At 39.4% G+C, this 12,973-nt stretch overlaps 3 protein-coding genes across 5 annotated transcripts; 1 reads left to right on the forward strand and 2 right to left on the reverse strand.

The window, feature by feature from the left end:
- Positions 1 to 160: 160 nt before the first annotated feature.
- LOC17890936 (receptor like protein 30) lies at positions 161 to 2,749 on the reverse strand. Its single transcript, XM_006299576.2, has one exon. It carries the CDS (start codon positions 2,612 to 2,614, stop codon positions 287 to 289), a length of 2,328 nt encoding a protein of 775 aa, XP_006299638.1. The 5' UTR covers positions 2,615 to 2,749; the 3' UTR covers positions 161 to 286.
- An 838-nt stretch (positions 2,750 to 3,587) lies between these two features.
- On the forward strand, positions 3,588 to 10,371 carry LOC17893569 (protein ALWAYS EARLY 2). 3 transcript variants are annotated; one of them, XM_006296824.2, is made up of 20 exons: positions 3,588 to 3,755; positions 4,281 to 4,355; positions 4,560 to 4,671; positions 4,763 to 4,861; positions 4,939 to 5,004; positions 5,127 to 5,204; positions 5,456 to 5,630; positions 5,874 to 6,133; positions 6,227 to 6,581; positions 6,821 to 6,892; positions 7,078 to 7,349; positions 7,433 to 7,489; positions 7,691 to 8,017; positions 8,101 to 8,279; positions 8,355 to 8,631; positions 8,731 to 8,919; positions 9,018 to 9,170; positions 9,285 to 9,362; positions 9,438 to 9,686; positions 9,936 to 10,371. In XM_006296824.2, exons 3-20 carry the CDS (start codon positions 4,573 to 4,575, stop codon positions 10,098 to 10,100), a joined length of 3,150 nt encoding a protein of 1,049 aa, XP_006296886.1. In that variant the 5' UTR covers positions 3,588 to 3,755; positions 4,281 to 4,355; positions 4,560 to 4,572; the 3' UTR covers positions 10,101 to 10,371. The 3 variants fall into 3 exon arrangements, with proteins under 3 accessions (XP_006296886.1, XP_006296887.1, XP_023642732.1); XM_006296825.2 differs by lacking the exon at positions 4,281 to 4,355; XM_023786964.1 differs by lacking the exon at positions 4,281 to 4,355 and having other exon boundaries at positions 4,766 to 4,861.
- An 87-nt stretch (positions 10,372 to 10,458) lies between these two features.
- On the reverse strand, positions 10,459 to 12,310 carry LOC17893875. The gene is made up of 2 exons (XM_006299133.2): positions 12,141 to 12,310; positions 10,459 to 12,011 (listed from the first exon to the last, which is right to left on the reverse strand). Exon 2 carries the CDS (start codon positions 11,960 to 11,962, stop codon positions 10,571 to 10,573), a length of 1,392 nt encoding a protein of 463 aa, XP_006299195.1. The 5' UTR covers positions 11,963 to 12,011; positions 12,141 to 12,310; the 3' UTR covers positions 10,459 to 10,570.
- Between the last annotated feature and the right edge of the window lie 663 nt (positions 12,311 to 12,973).

Raw genomic sequence — 12,973 nt, forward strand, 5'->3', positions numbered from 1 at the left:
GATAATTGCATAACAACCCTCACACTAGTCCATTCTTCTTTTTCTTCTTGAATTTCCCAAATCCAATTCGACACAAGGCAGCAGCAAGAGTGACGTGTGAGAAAAGCAATAATCTTTTGGGAGTATGAAATGAAATAATCTTCTGATCAGATACCACCAAAGCAACTTATTACAATACCGGAAAGTAGAAAATTACAAACAAAAAGAATTTATATGTACAACATACGTGACATATTTCATAACAAACATATATGTTTCACAATGAGATTGTGAGAGATGATGGTGTTCAACGAGCATTTTTTATGACTACTATGCGCTTGTTTCGACGGAACTTTTCCATGAGCCACTCGTGTTTGCGTGAAGCAAAGATATGTCCAACAACTAATCCACAAAACACACCAGGTCCATATGCTATTGCTGCTGCTATCCAATTAATCACTTGTTCTTCTGGTTCCGACAATTCCTCGGATTCTCGAGGTGTAGAACTCGGGACATGAGTTTCGCCACAGATTTTTTCGAGACCGGTGAGCTTGAGGTTGTCCATGAATGTAGAACAGTTTTGGCTTTGAAACTGTGTGCCTTGTGGAACTGGACCTTCGAGAAGGTTGTGGGAGAAGTTCATGGTCGAAAGAAAAGAAAGGCTACCAAGATCTCGAGGAATGTGACCTGACAGCTGATTCCGAGATACGTCTAACGTCTCGAGGTTTGTCAAATTTGCCAATGGTGGAGGGATGTTTCCTGTGAATACGTTACCTGACAAATTGAGAAGACGCAGTTCCATCAACAAACCAATGGATTCAGGTATGCTCCCACAAAATCTGTTTCCAGAGAAGTCAATGGCTCTGAAGGAATATGGGATCTTTGTGAACTTAGTCTCGACTCCTTTATATATCATAGTCATGGAATTACTATGGCTGAACTCGGGGCCTTCCTCGCCCATATACAAATCCTCCGTACCTAGATCAGAGCCGACTGATGTCACCATCTCACGCCAATTGGAGAAATACAAAGGTGACAGAGTTCCACTGAAACCATTCTGTGATAAATCGATGAATCTCAAATGTTGAAACCCAATGGATTTGTGGTCATGATATAAAGACCCGTAGAACGCATTAGATCTGAGGATGAGGACACGTAATGATGGTAGAGAAGCCAACCAGGATGGAAAAGTGTCATTGATTCTGTTGCTGCCCACATTCACAAGTTCAATACCAGTGCAATTCATTAGCGATCTTGGAAGCTTTCCCTCCAAACGGTTGAAGCTAACGTCAAGTGATAGTAACATGGTAGCATTGACAAACACGTCCGGAAGAACCCCGCTGAAGCTGTTGTTGCGCAGAACTAGCCCTTTAAGCCAATAAGTGGAATTTTTCAAACAAGGAGGTATTGAGCCGTTGAAGAGATTGTTGGACAAATCCAAGAACTTTAAGAACCTTTGCTTGCAGATCCATTGCGGAAATGGTCCTCCAAGTGAATTCGAACCAAGATCCAACTCAAACAGTGATTCTCGTCCCAGTGACGACGGCTTTCCAAAACTGTTGAAAGAATTGTGGGAAAGTGTCACTGTCATCAGTCCCCATAAGTAACCTGGTACATGGCCTTCTAACTTATTGTCCGAAAGACTAAGATGCTGGAGGTTGACTAACTTTGATATAGAAGTGGGAATTGTCCCTACTAAGTTGTTGTGGCTTATGTCTAATACTATGAGACTCTGAAACTCAGATATAGATTCAGGGATTGGCCCATCAAATTTGTTATGAGCAAGGTATAGCTCCGAAAGCCTAGACGATGAAGATACATTCCCAAACTTTATAGGTCCCATGAACTGGTTTCCTTCCAAAAAAACATATTTCAACGAAGGAATGGTGAACAAAGATGTAGGAAAAGTTCCGAAAAACGAATTCTCACGCACAACAAAATATTCCAAGTTGTGGAGTCCACTTATATCAGATGGAAGCGCGGATTTAACGTGATTAGAGGCAATGTTTAAGGAGGACAAGCTGGTCAGGTTTGCTAGCACGAAAGGGAAATTTTCCAATGTGAATAGGTTGGTTGAGAAGTCTAAACTAGAGAGCTTAGTGAAATTGGCAAATGAAGTAGGAATATCACCACTAAAACTGTTATCGGAAAGTAAAAGGTATCTTAGTTGGTTTAGGTTGCTGATCGAAGCCAGAACTTCACCTGTCAGTTGATTACTCGAAAGGTCAAGATGGGTGAGACGAGAAAGGTTTCCTATTGAAGAAGTAATCTCTCCATAGAGATGGCAATCGCTAAGAGTAAGGTTCTTAAGTTGTTGGAGCTTGAAAAGACCACTATTTGGTTTCAAAGTGTTGTTGAGAAGGACATTACTAAGGTCAAGTGAAATCACCTCGGCAGATCTAGCATCGCACGTGACACCCTCCCAAAGACAGCAATCGCTACTCTTGTTCCATGAACTTAACGATGGACTTGGCTTCGATTCATTTGCCTCCGGAAACTCGTGCTTGAACTCGAGGAGAGCATCCCTTTGGTCATGGCGGCAATAGTGTATCCTGGTAGTAGATGATGCAAGAGTGTGAAGAAGGAGGGAACCCAGGAGAAAGAAAATAATACTACAAGGGCCTGGAATCAGCATTTTTGTAGTTTGTTTTGTAACCACTATGGTGGCTGGCTTCTCGGTCTGGTCTCTCTTTCTTTAAAGACAGAGAAAATATAACTCAACTCAATTGCTAAAAGCTATCGGAGTAGACTTGTCCATCCCCTACCTAACTCTCTCTCTATAGCCAATAATTTGTGCCACTTGCGTCAAACTTGTCCATTAGACCAACTTTCTCTGTTGCTAAGGAAGTTTCCACTTTTCCCAGTTCTAATTTACCAAATCAACTACAAAAAGAAAAAATACTCCGAGTACTCCACTTCATAAATTATTTTTAAAAGCTGTGAGAGAGGGGATTTGTGAAAAGTTGGGGTGTCTCTGAACTAGTCTCAATTGAAACTACTGATTCCTTGGCGAGTTCTTAATCGACGTGACTATTCGGGTCGTACAACCCGGTCGGATCTTCGCCGTCGCCCGTCTCTTTCTTTCATAACTTTGAGGGCTATAATATGTTATGGCTTCTTATTTGGGCTTTGTACTTAAGCCCAATATGGGATCAGATGTAGCCGATTCGCCCGTTTAAGTATAAAAAGTATATCTAATGGGTTGTCGTTTTTGGAGATTTGATGAGTTATTATAGAGAGATCTTCAAATTTGTTTTTTTTTTCCAATACTATTTTCAAATATGATCCTCTGCTGCCGATCCCAGAATCCACAACAAGTGAAACTGAAGCAATCGAACGATGTAAAACATCATTACAATCCACGTGGACGTTCAAGATCGCACATGCACGAGCTTGTGATACTTGAAGAAAAAAAAAAGGAAAAAAAGTGACAAATCGAGAAAGGCGATTGGCTGAAGACGTCCTTGTGTATTCAAGTTTCGCGGCAACACTAGACACCCACACACACACACGACACACCTCTTTCTCATTTTTCTCATTCCTCTATCTCTCTCTCTCTCTCTTCTCTCTTTTTTTTTTTGTTTTCTTTTTTAATTTCTTCTTCCTCAGTTCACTTCTCTCTCTAAAACCCTTCTTTTTAAATTTTCTCTAATCGATTTCTCTCTCTCTCTTTTGTTTTTGAAAGTAAAGGCTCGACCTTTCTCTATCTCTACCTCTCACCTCCGACCAACCCCTTTGTTTTGGTTATCTATTTCACTCTTCAAGTCCCCTAATTGGTGAGTGGATCTGCTTCGATTAGGGTTTTTAAAGGGTTTTCCTTTTTTTCCGTTTCAAATTTTCTTTCGTTTTGGTTTCTAAATTTTCCCGGAAAAAATTTGGAATTTCTCTACACTTGTTATGTGTTAGTAAGTGACTTGGTTTTTGAATCGAGTTCCTTTTGTTCTCCTCAACTGGGGTTTAATTGGTTTTTGGAAGCTCAGCTCACTCGATTGAAAGTTTTCTTTTTTTTTTCAAATTTTTGTTTTCAGTTTCAGATTTGTGGGAGTCTGCGTTTTATTTTGGGTTAAGCGATGGAAGTTTCGATTTGATTCTGTGTGTTCTTCTCTCTCAAATTTAAATACATTTTCACTTAAATTTGGATTCGAGTTTCTGACTTTTTGTTTCCTTTGTGAGTGATTTTTTTTTTTTTTTTTTTTGTATTTCGTCGCTGTTGGTAATTAATTCCTGAATTTCTGAAAACCCGAAGTTAATTCCGATTCTGATTTTTCGTTATTTTCCTCCCGTCTCCTCGATTACTGCAGCTGTTTATCTTCCCCAACACTGCTTTTTTGTCTGATCCAAGAATTGGTTGTACGCTCTTGTTTTAAAGTTTAAAGGTTTGATTTTTCTCTTAGCTCAAAGCCGATCTCTTGATTTTTTTGCCCCCCTGGCAGAAATTGCAATTCATAGTTTGTCGGGAAGCCAAATCTGCTTCTTAATTTAGTGTCGTGCCTTCTTGTCCATACCAGTTTAAAGTTTGTCTTTTTTTTTATAATAACAATTGCATTATTGGTTTCTAAATATTTGAAATTCGTGTGCAGAGAGACCTGCAAAATGGCGCCGGTTCGAAAGTCGAGGAGTGTGAACAAGCGTTTCACGAATGAAAGTTCCCCAGGAAAAGATGCTGGGAGCTCCAGAAAAAATAAGCAGCGTGTGAGTAAAATCGTGTCTTTAATTCTGTAAAGTTTAATGACATGCTTACTCTTATGTATTATTATAACTAAGCTTTCTTTGCTCATCGTAGAAGAAGAAATTGTCTGACAAGCTGGGACCTCAGTGGACCAGAGTAGAACTTGAGCGTTTCTATGACGCTTATCGGAAGCACGGGCATGAGTGGAAAAAGGTATATAACTGTTTCACTCACATATGTTTATCTGAGTTTCAGTGGCATCAGAGTTCTTAAGACTAATTTTTGTACAGGTTGCTGCTGCGGTTCGGAATAGCAGGTCAATTGACATGGTTGAAGCTCTATTTAATATGAATCGGGTATGAGTAAGGACATGCTATGTTTCGGTTTTACTTAGTATCGATGTGGCAAGTTTCTTTTCCAAGCTTTAATTGATTTTTTTTAAAACCTACATAACTTTAAGATTTGCTTGTTCTTCCAGGCATATTTATCTCTTCCCGAGGGAACTGCCTCTGTAGCTGGCCTGATTGCAATGATGACAGATCACTACAGTGTCATGGTGAGAAATCTATTTTATTAGGGCTTCCGCACAAGAGATATTATGTGAAATGCTCTGCCAGTAGATGAAAAATGAAATTTCGTGGTTGGTTGGTGAAAACACTTAAATTGTTAACGTGTGTAGAGAGTAACACTGACAACATATAAAACTTTGAGTTTTGTGTACCCTATGTGGTCTATCTGTTGGGTCAATTTGTATGTTAATAAGTTATGTGGACAGGATTGTAACCATTTGTATGGTATTTCTTCTAGGAAGGGAGTGGCAGTGAAGGAGAAGGCCATGATGCTTCAGAAGTACCAAGGAAACAACAAAAGCGCAAACGTGCTAAACCTCAGCTTAGCGATTCTCGGGAGGAAGTTGATATAAAACATGGAGTTGCTTCAACAGATGGATGCCTCACGTTTTTGAAGCAAGCACGAGCTAATGGTAAAGAGTTACGCTGTGTTAACTCATCAGTCTTCTAAATTTTATTCTTGTCTGAAGAAGCTAAGTCAAATCATCATTATATGATTTTCTCCCTCATTATATCATTTAAGCTGGTGAGGAAGTTGATTACCTGTTTTGTATTTGTTATTGACTCTGTATAGTCCAGGAATTAATATCCACCTGTCTAGTACCTGTAAACCACTTCTTTCAAGAATGTGTAAATTTATTTCTTACTTCCTGTAGGAACTCAGCGACATGCCACTGGAAAACGTACACCACGGGTTCCTGTACAAAATTCATATATGAGGGATGATAGAGAATGCTTCACTCCACCAAATAAAAGAGCTAGGAAGCAATTCGATGCCAATGATGATGTAGCACATTTTTTAGCGTTAGCATTAACAGATGCATCGAGAAGAGGTGGGTCTTCAAAAGTTTCTGAATCACCAAATAGAAGAACAGAGCTTAACGCTAGCTCACCAATAAAAAGCTGGGGGAATATGGTATCTCTCGAGCTTTAGAACATTTTCAAGCAGCTATCTTTTATGTAATTCTCTGTGTAAACTTGCTTCTATTCAACTTTGTCCTTTTGCTAGTCGCGAACTAGAAAATCTCAATCAAAGCACTGCGACAACTCCGTTTTCGAGGAGTGGGTGGGAAGTAGCCAAGAAAGGAAGCTTGAATCTGATAAAGATACTGCCTTGTTGGGGGATATGGAAGGGGTTAGCGAATTGGAAGCTGCACGGAAGGGGAAAAGATTCTACAAGAAAAGGGTGAAAGTCGAAGTTGAAGAAGCAGAAGGTAATGTTTCTGATGACAATGGAGAAGCATGCAGTGCCACAGAGGGACTCAGAATTAAATCACAGAGACGAAAGGCAGCTATGGAAGCCTCAAGAGGGAAATATTTATCACACAGTGCAAAGAAAAGAGATAACAAACTTACTTCCGGAGGTAACAGTCAATAATAGATTTAACTTGAACCTGATTTTCATTTCGAAGGTCCAATGTTATGTTAGAAATATTTATCATCTCTTATAGCCGTCCCGTTAACTCATTTTTCGTTACAAGCTCTACTGTTGTGAGATTTGATTATTTATCTTTTCTGCATTGTCCATTTAAACTAACTATCTTCATGTTCTGCTAAAAACATATAGTGATCTTAAACTTATTGCCAGTCTTTTCCTGTGTAGATGAATTTGATGCTCTGCAAGCATTGGCCGAATTGTCAGCTTCAATGATTCCAGCGACTTTGATGGAATCAGGTGAGCTTTGTTTGCTTTTTCTTGTAACTTAAACCATGGCGCCTGAATGTACCTAATACTTCTGGTTTTTCTAGATTTTTTCTCGTTGAGTATGTAGATTGGGTTAATTCTGCAGCTTTCATTGTTCGTATTAGGGCCTTTACCTGCCTGGATTTGTTAAGTTAACTATATTGCATTGGGTCCAGAATCATCTGCTCGGTTGAAGGAAGAAAGAACAGAATACAACATGGACGAGAGATCTAGTACACCAGAAGCTACGCCCTCTAGCAGTAATGGGGAAAAAGCAAATGCAGAACCAGATGATGATAGTCTCCTTCATGCAATCTCTTCTGGTGAGAATGCTAACAAGAGAAAGCCAAAACCTTCAAGGCAGGCATCCACTGATTGTGATGTTGTACCCACAGGGAAGCTACAACCCCAAACTAGTGGCAGTTTAAGAAGAAAACGCATTCCAAAGGTTAGAAAGATAGTTCTTTTAACTTTTCTGTGCACTTTCGTCTTGGCCTCTAGCTGTATATGTGAATTGGTTTCAATTTTCAGGTTCTGGGGGATGAAGCTCCAGCCGATGTTAGTCAGAAAAAAATCACAAACAAGAAGGTACTCTCTATGTATGTTGAATTAGTTGAAGCGCGTTCAAGTCTTACATTGTTTCTTTGTACATGAAAATGTTAACCGTAGTTGAATTCTGTGATCTCTGTTTTCTATCCTTTGAAACAAGTTCAAGATCTTTACTAACAATGCATATCAAGTATTCAAAATTTGTGCGTTCCTCATACAATTTGGTTTATTGTGTTGCAGGAATTGTCTCAGGATGAGAATAATATGAAGTCTTTGGTTAGAACAAAACGTGTTGGTCAAGGTCCAGCTCAGTCAAAACAGTTGAAAACTGCTAAGACGTTGGACGAATTTACTACAACAAGCGATAAGAACAGACCCGAGATGGATGTAGTAGCGTCAACTAAACAAGTTTCTGATTCTTGTCCAGCCAGTGTATCTCAGAAACCTCCAAACAAGCGTAAAAAGAGTCTGAAGAAAAGCTTACAAGAAAGGGCTAAATCTTCTGAAACCATTCATAAAGCTTCACGTAGTTCCAGATCTCTTTCAGAACAGGAGTTGTTATTAAAGGTGCACCCTCTAACTTCACTTTTCTTACACACATTTCATATATGGACCTGGTACATCAATATAATTTTTTTTTTCAATTTCAGGATAAGATGTCTACTGCTCTGTCGTATCCCTTGGCACGTAGAAGGTGCATATTTGAATGGTTCTATAGTGCTATCGACCATCCCTGGTTTGCAAAGATGGAGTTTGTCGATTACCTAAATCATGTGGGACTTGGTCACATTCCAAGACTTACTCGTCTTGAATGGAGTGTCATTAAAAGGTTTGTTCAAGGTTATTGAAATGCTGCCAGAAAATACAAGTAGATTGTAATTGGTTGCTCTTTCTGTTTTTGCAGTTCTCTTGGTAGACCCAGAAGATTCTCTGAGAGATTTTTACAGGAAGAGCGGGAGAAACTTAAACAGTACCGCGAATCGGTGCGAAAGCATTATACAGAGCTTCGAACAGGTGCTAGGGAAGGGCTTCCTACAGATTTGGCTCGGCCGTTATCAGTTGGGAACAGAGTCATTGCCATCCATCCCAAAACACGAGAGATTCATGATGGGAAAATTCTCACTGTTGACCATAACAAATGCAATGTTCTGTTCGATGACTTGGGCGTCGAGTTGGTTATGGTAATTCAAATATTATATTAGTTTATTCACACATTTCAACTATTATGATTTGTAGCTAAAATAAGGTCCCAGTGATTTGATCATCTCCTTTTGTGACAGGACATTGATTGCATGCCTTTAAATCCTCTTGAATACATGCCAGAGGGTCTAAGGAGGCAAATTGATAAGTGCTTATCTATGAAGAAAGAAGCACAGTTAAGCGGGAATTCAAACATTGGTGTGTCTGTGATATTCCCTCCTTGCGGACTTGAAAACGTCAGCTTTTCCATGAACCCTCCTCTGAATCAGGTAGGGAAAGATCGACATATATCTGTTAGAGCCTTTAAACCTTCTTAGATCTTCCTGTACATGTTCATGTTATGCCTAAAGCATTAAATTCTTTACAGGGTGATATAATTGCTCCCATTCTGCATGGTAAAGTATCAACCAACACTAGTAGTCCACAGCAGACTAATCATTCATATATCACAACTTATAACAAAGCAAGAGAAGCTGAGATTCAACGAGCACTTGCACTACAGCATGCTTCAGATGAAAAGGTAATGGATAGTGATGTTCTATTTCCCATATTGGTAATTATAGATCTTTGAAGTTCCCAAGGAATTTATGCCTTCTGATTAACTGGAATAACTTATACGTGTCCTGTGTGACAGGAAATGGAGCCAGAGATGCTGGAAATTGTTAAGGGTTCAAAGACAAGAGCGCAAGCAATGGTGGATGCAGCTATAAAGGTATCCGCTCAGCCCCTTTCTTATATTCTTCAACATACATATGTTTTGCAGTAATAGTCACTCTACGGTTTCTAGGCTGCATCATCTGTGAAGGAAGGAGAAGATGCAAACAAAATGATCCAAGAAGCCTTAGACTTGATTGGCAAACATCAGCCATTACGTGGCTTTAGGTTCAAACATCATGAACATGTAAATGGCAACATAGAGCACCATCAAAACCCATCTCCCTCGGACACATCAGAGACTATGGCTAACAACGATTTTAACTCACAAGATGGTTCAGACCTAATCACCTCCTGTGTTGCCACTTGGCTCATGATTCAGGTAATTAGGAAATTGCTTAGAATGACTGGATACCCAACGAGATCATCTAAGGGCCTTTATGAATCTCTAATACTAAGTTTAGAGTTGTTTTTGGTATTTTTGGTACTAAACCGAGGCTTTAGTAATCCCTATCTTTTTCATGTATTGAAATTAGCTCGGGAAGTTTAAAACCTTAGCTTAGATCCTCCTATATCTGAATGAGACTGCAGCTTCATAGTACATTGAGCTTTGCTTTTTCGTGACTCACAGATGTGCACGGAGAGACAGTATCCTCCAGCTGATGTGGCACAGCTTATAGACGCAGCAATCACAAGCTTGCAGCCACGATGCCCCCAGAACCTACCGATCTATAGAGAAATCCAAACGTGCATGGGACAGATCAAGACTCAGATCCTGGCCCTTGTACCTACTTGAAAAGCCAACTCCTTGAGGTCAAGTTTTCGTTTGTTTTGATACTTCTTTAGGTAAGTCTAGTCGCCTTTAAAATAGAGTAGATGATGACACCTTCACCTGAGAAAATGGTATTAGAAGTTCACGGTTTCAAGATAACAGCTTGACCAGAGGTATTTTAGTTGCTGAACAAGTTTTTGGCTTATTCAGAGACTTTTGGTAGTGAACCACTGGTTCTGTAACTTAAACTGATGTTTATGCTTATATTATAGTTCTCCATCAATGTCGTTTAGAATCCGCTAAGATGCCCATTATCCTACTTTTGGCCACTTTCAATGTATAAAAGTAGTCTCAAATTAAGTTATCGAGTAAAGTGAAACAGAGCTGAAAATCTCTTTGTATTCAAATTTAAAACAAGGTTTTACAGTTTACACAATCAAAAGAGTAAGAATGTCAATTACAAACGTTGAAGCTTAAACTTTATATTATTTTCCTTAAATTGCACGAGGAGGTTTCTCTAACAATGCAGAGAGATAAACCTCATCCTTTGATTTAGGTGAAATAGCCCACTTGTGTTTCTTGTACCTAAACTGCAGGAACATGTACATATAATCATCAAGATCCTTCTTTTTACAGAAGAATCTGTCAATCCACAGTAAACCACCCGGTCTCAGCACTCGATCCCAGTCATATAGCACAAAATCCATCAGAAGAAGATCGATCCAACCATCCATTAACCCGGCAGTGTGAATCATGTCCATTGTATTGTCGAAGAATGGTAGCCTCTGGTTCAAGGAGATGTACAGTGGGATCAAACCTCTCAAAGCAATCATCTCATTAAAAGGTGCTCCCAAATTCAAAGCAGTTGTGACAATAGTCACATTCTTCTCTCTCATTCTTGCTGCAAATGTCCCTGTCCCAACACCATAATCCAGTCCAATCCTAATCTCACCTGGCTTTGCTCTCAGAACATCTTTAATCATGAAATCGACTAACAAAGTACTGTTCTTGACCCATTTATCACTCTCTTTCTCCATCTCAAAACATCCACTGCATTTCGTGTAACCCCTTTTCGGGTTCTTGCTTGACAAACACGCGAAATTCCTGCATTGGTAATTTCCCCATCTTACGTTTCTATCATCAGGTAGCTTCCACAATGACTCATTGATCGGATAAGGTTTCTGGTAAGTCATCGATGCTCTTGTCAAGCATCGTCTTCTAGGTAACGGATCACACCCGCCAAGTATCAACTTCTGTGCTAAATTCCAATCATCATCGCAATATGCTCCAACATCATAATCCATATACTTCTCTAGCTCCATCTTCATCAAGACACAAGTATGACCAATAGTGTTGTAAACTCTCTCAGTTCCAAACATGTTTATCTTCCCAACCCGGTTATCCTTGGGTGTGATGTACTTCCTTATCTCCTCAATGAGAAATTTATTGATCAAAGGCTCTTCCTTTTCCGTTGTGTTTCTGATTCCTTCGGGTTTTGGTAACCGGATTTGCCTTAATCCGATATGAGCATAATAAAATGGCTTCATCACTTCATCTTCAAGAAACTTCTTGATCTCCTTTTTGCTTCCGTCTTTGCTCTTCTCCATCTCTTTTACCGTCTTCTCTAGCTTCTCGTACAAGCTGTCCATCTTTTCTAGTACTTCATCAACACGATCGTGCAGCGCCTTCAGATCGAATCCTTCGTTGCTGACTTCTTTGATTGTGTAAATATTGCGACAGATGTCGTCGTTGTGCAAGAAGTAACCCGCGGAATGGAATCTATAGAGACATGAGAAGCTCACAGTGATCACTGTTAACCCTAAGATCACTTGTAATCCTGCCATTAGTCTTCCTAATCGCCATCTCGGCAAACATGATCTCCCCATTTCTACTTTTCAACCAAAGAGCTAATGTTTTCCAGTGATTTTTTCTAATCTTGATCAGATAAAACAGAGCAAAGTGTAAATCGAATATCTAGCTCTAATCACATTTTGTAGGGAACCAAACAGAACAAAACGGTCTTAACGTGATTGATAGGTGAAGGAAAAAAACATTAACTATTACCAGGTAAGAAGAGATATGCCTTTATATATCGATGGAAACCTCGGATTTGCTCCTCTCTGATATCTCCAGCAAAAGTTGAAGAGATTCATGAGTTTGTTTCTCAACATCAAAGCTGAAACGCAGCTATTTGAATTTAGAGATCCGAGAGATGCGGAGAAAAAGTGTGTGTGTTTTGTGTCTGCTTGAAGAATTAAAGGAGCTGGAGATACTTAAAACTGAAGCCTAAAGCTGACTTATTGTGACTTATAAGTTTTAGGACAAAACCCACTCACACTCGGTGTCTCTCCCTCTACATCTTTTCACATCAACGTGCCTAATTCCGTCTTTTTCGGTATTCTCTGCGTCTCTGAATATATATAATTCGAAAGTCAACCATAAGTGATAAGTATATTGATATACCAACATGCATACTTTAATTTACAAATAATAATATCATATATGGCAAAGCGTATACATAAGAAGAGCACAGATCTGGTAAAGTTGGTTAATATGATAAAACAGATTTGCTACGTACAGTGGTAAACAAACTAAGAATACATAAAGGCAATATTCGTATGATGACATACTCAGGATGTTATCGTTAGGTCACTTCTTTTGTGGTTTTCAAATCGGTCCACAAGACCACAACACAGCATCATGACGATGATTGATGTGATGGTTAGTTGGAAGTTTTGGATACGTGTGTGTCTTCATATCCAATCTCATCAACTTATTTTGACAAATGGAGACCTCTCTCTCTGTGTTTCTTTCTTTTTCTGCGGGCTTTCTTCTTTGCAGTCTACGTCCAACGTCGTTTCAAAGGGGCCCAAATTTTTTGTAAGTAACGTGGAAAC

Source organism: Capsella rubella, unplaced genomic scaffold (genome assembly GCF_000375325.1).
Source record: "Capsella rubella cultivar Monte Gargano unplaced genomic scaffold, Caprub1_0 scaffold_3, whole genome shotgun sequence".
NCBI classification, from domain to species: Eukaryota; Viridiplantae; Streptophyta; class Magnoliopsida; order Brassicales; family Brassicaceae; genus Capsella; species Capsella rubella.

What these genes read in the sequence shown, in the direction of transcription:
- LOC17893875 (XM_006299133.2), bottom strand. Translation starts at nt 11,962, where the DNA reads ATGGGGAGATCATGTTTGCCGAGATGGCGATTAGGAAGACTAATGGCA.
- LOC17890936 (XM_006299576.2), bottom strand. Translation starts at nt 2,614, where the DNA reads ATGCTGATTCCAGGCCCTTGTAGTATTATTTTCTTTCTCCTGGGTTCC.
- LOC17893569 (XM_006296824.2), top strand. Translation starts at nt 4,573, where the DNA reads ATGGCGCCGGTTCGAAAGTCGAGGAGTGTGAACAAGCGTTTCACGAAT. An exon ending in CAGATCACTACAGTGTCATG is followed by an intron (nt 5,205 to 5,455) that starts GTGAGAAATCTA and finishes TATTTCTTCTAG; the next exon opens with GAAGGGAGTGGCAGTGAAGG. An exon ending in TGGTGGATGCAGCTATAAAG is followed by an intron (nt 9,363 to 9,437) that starts GTATCCGCTCAG and finishes TACGGTTTCTAG; the next exon opens with GCTGCATCATCTGTGAAGGA.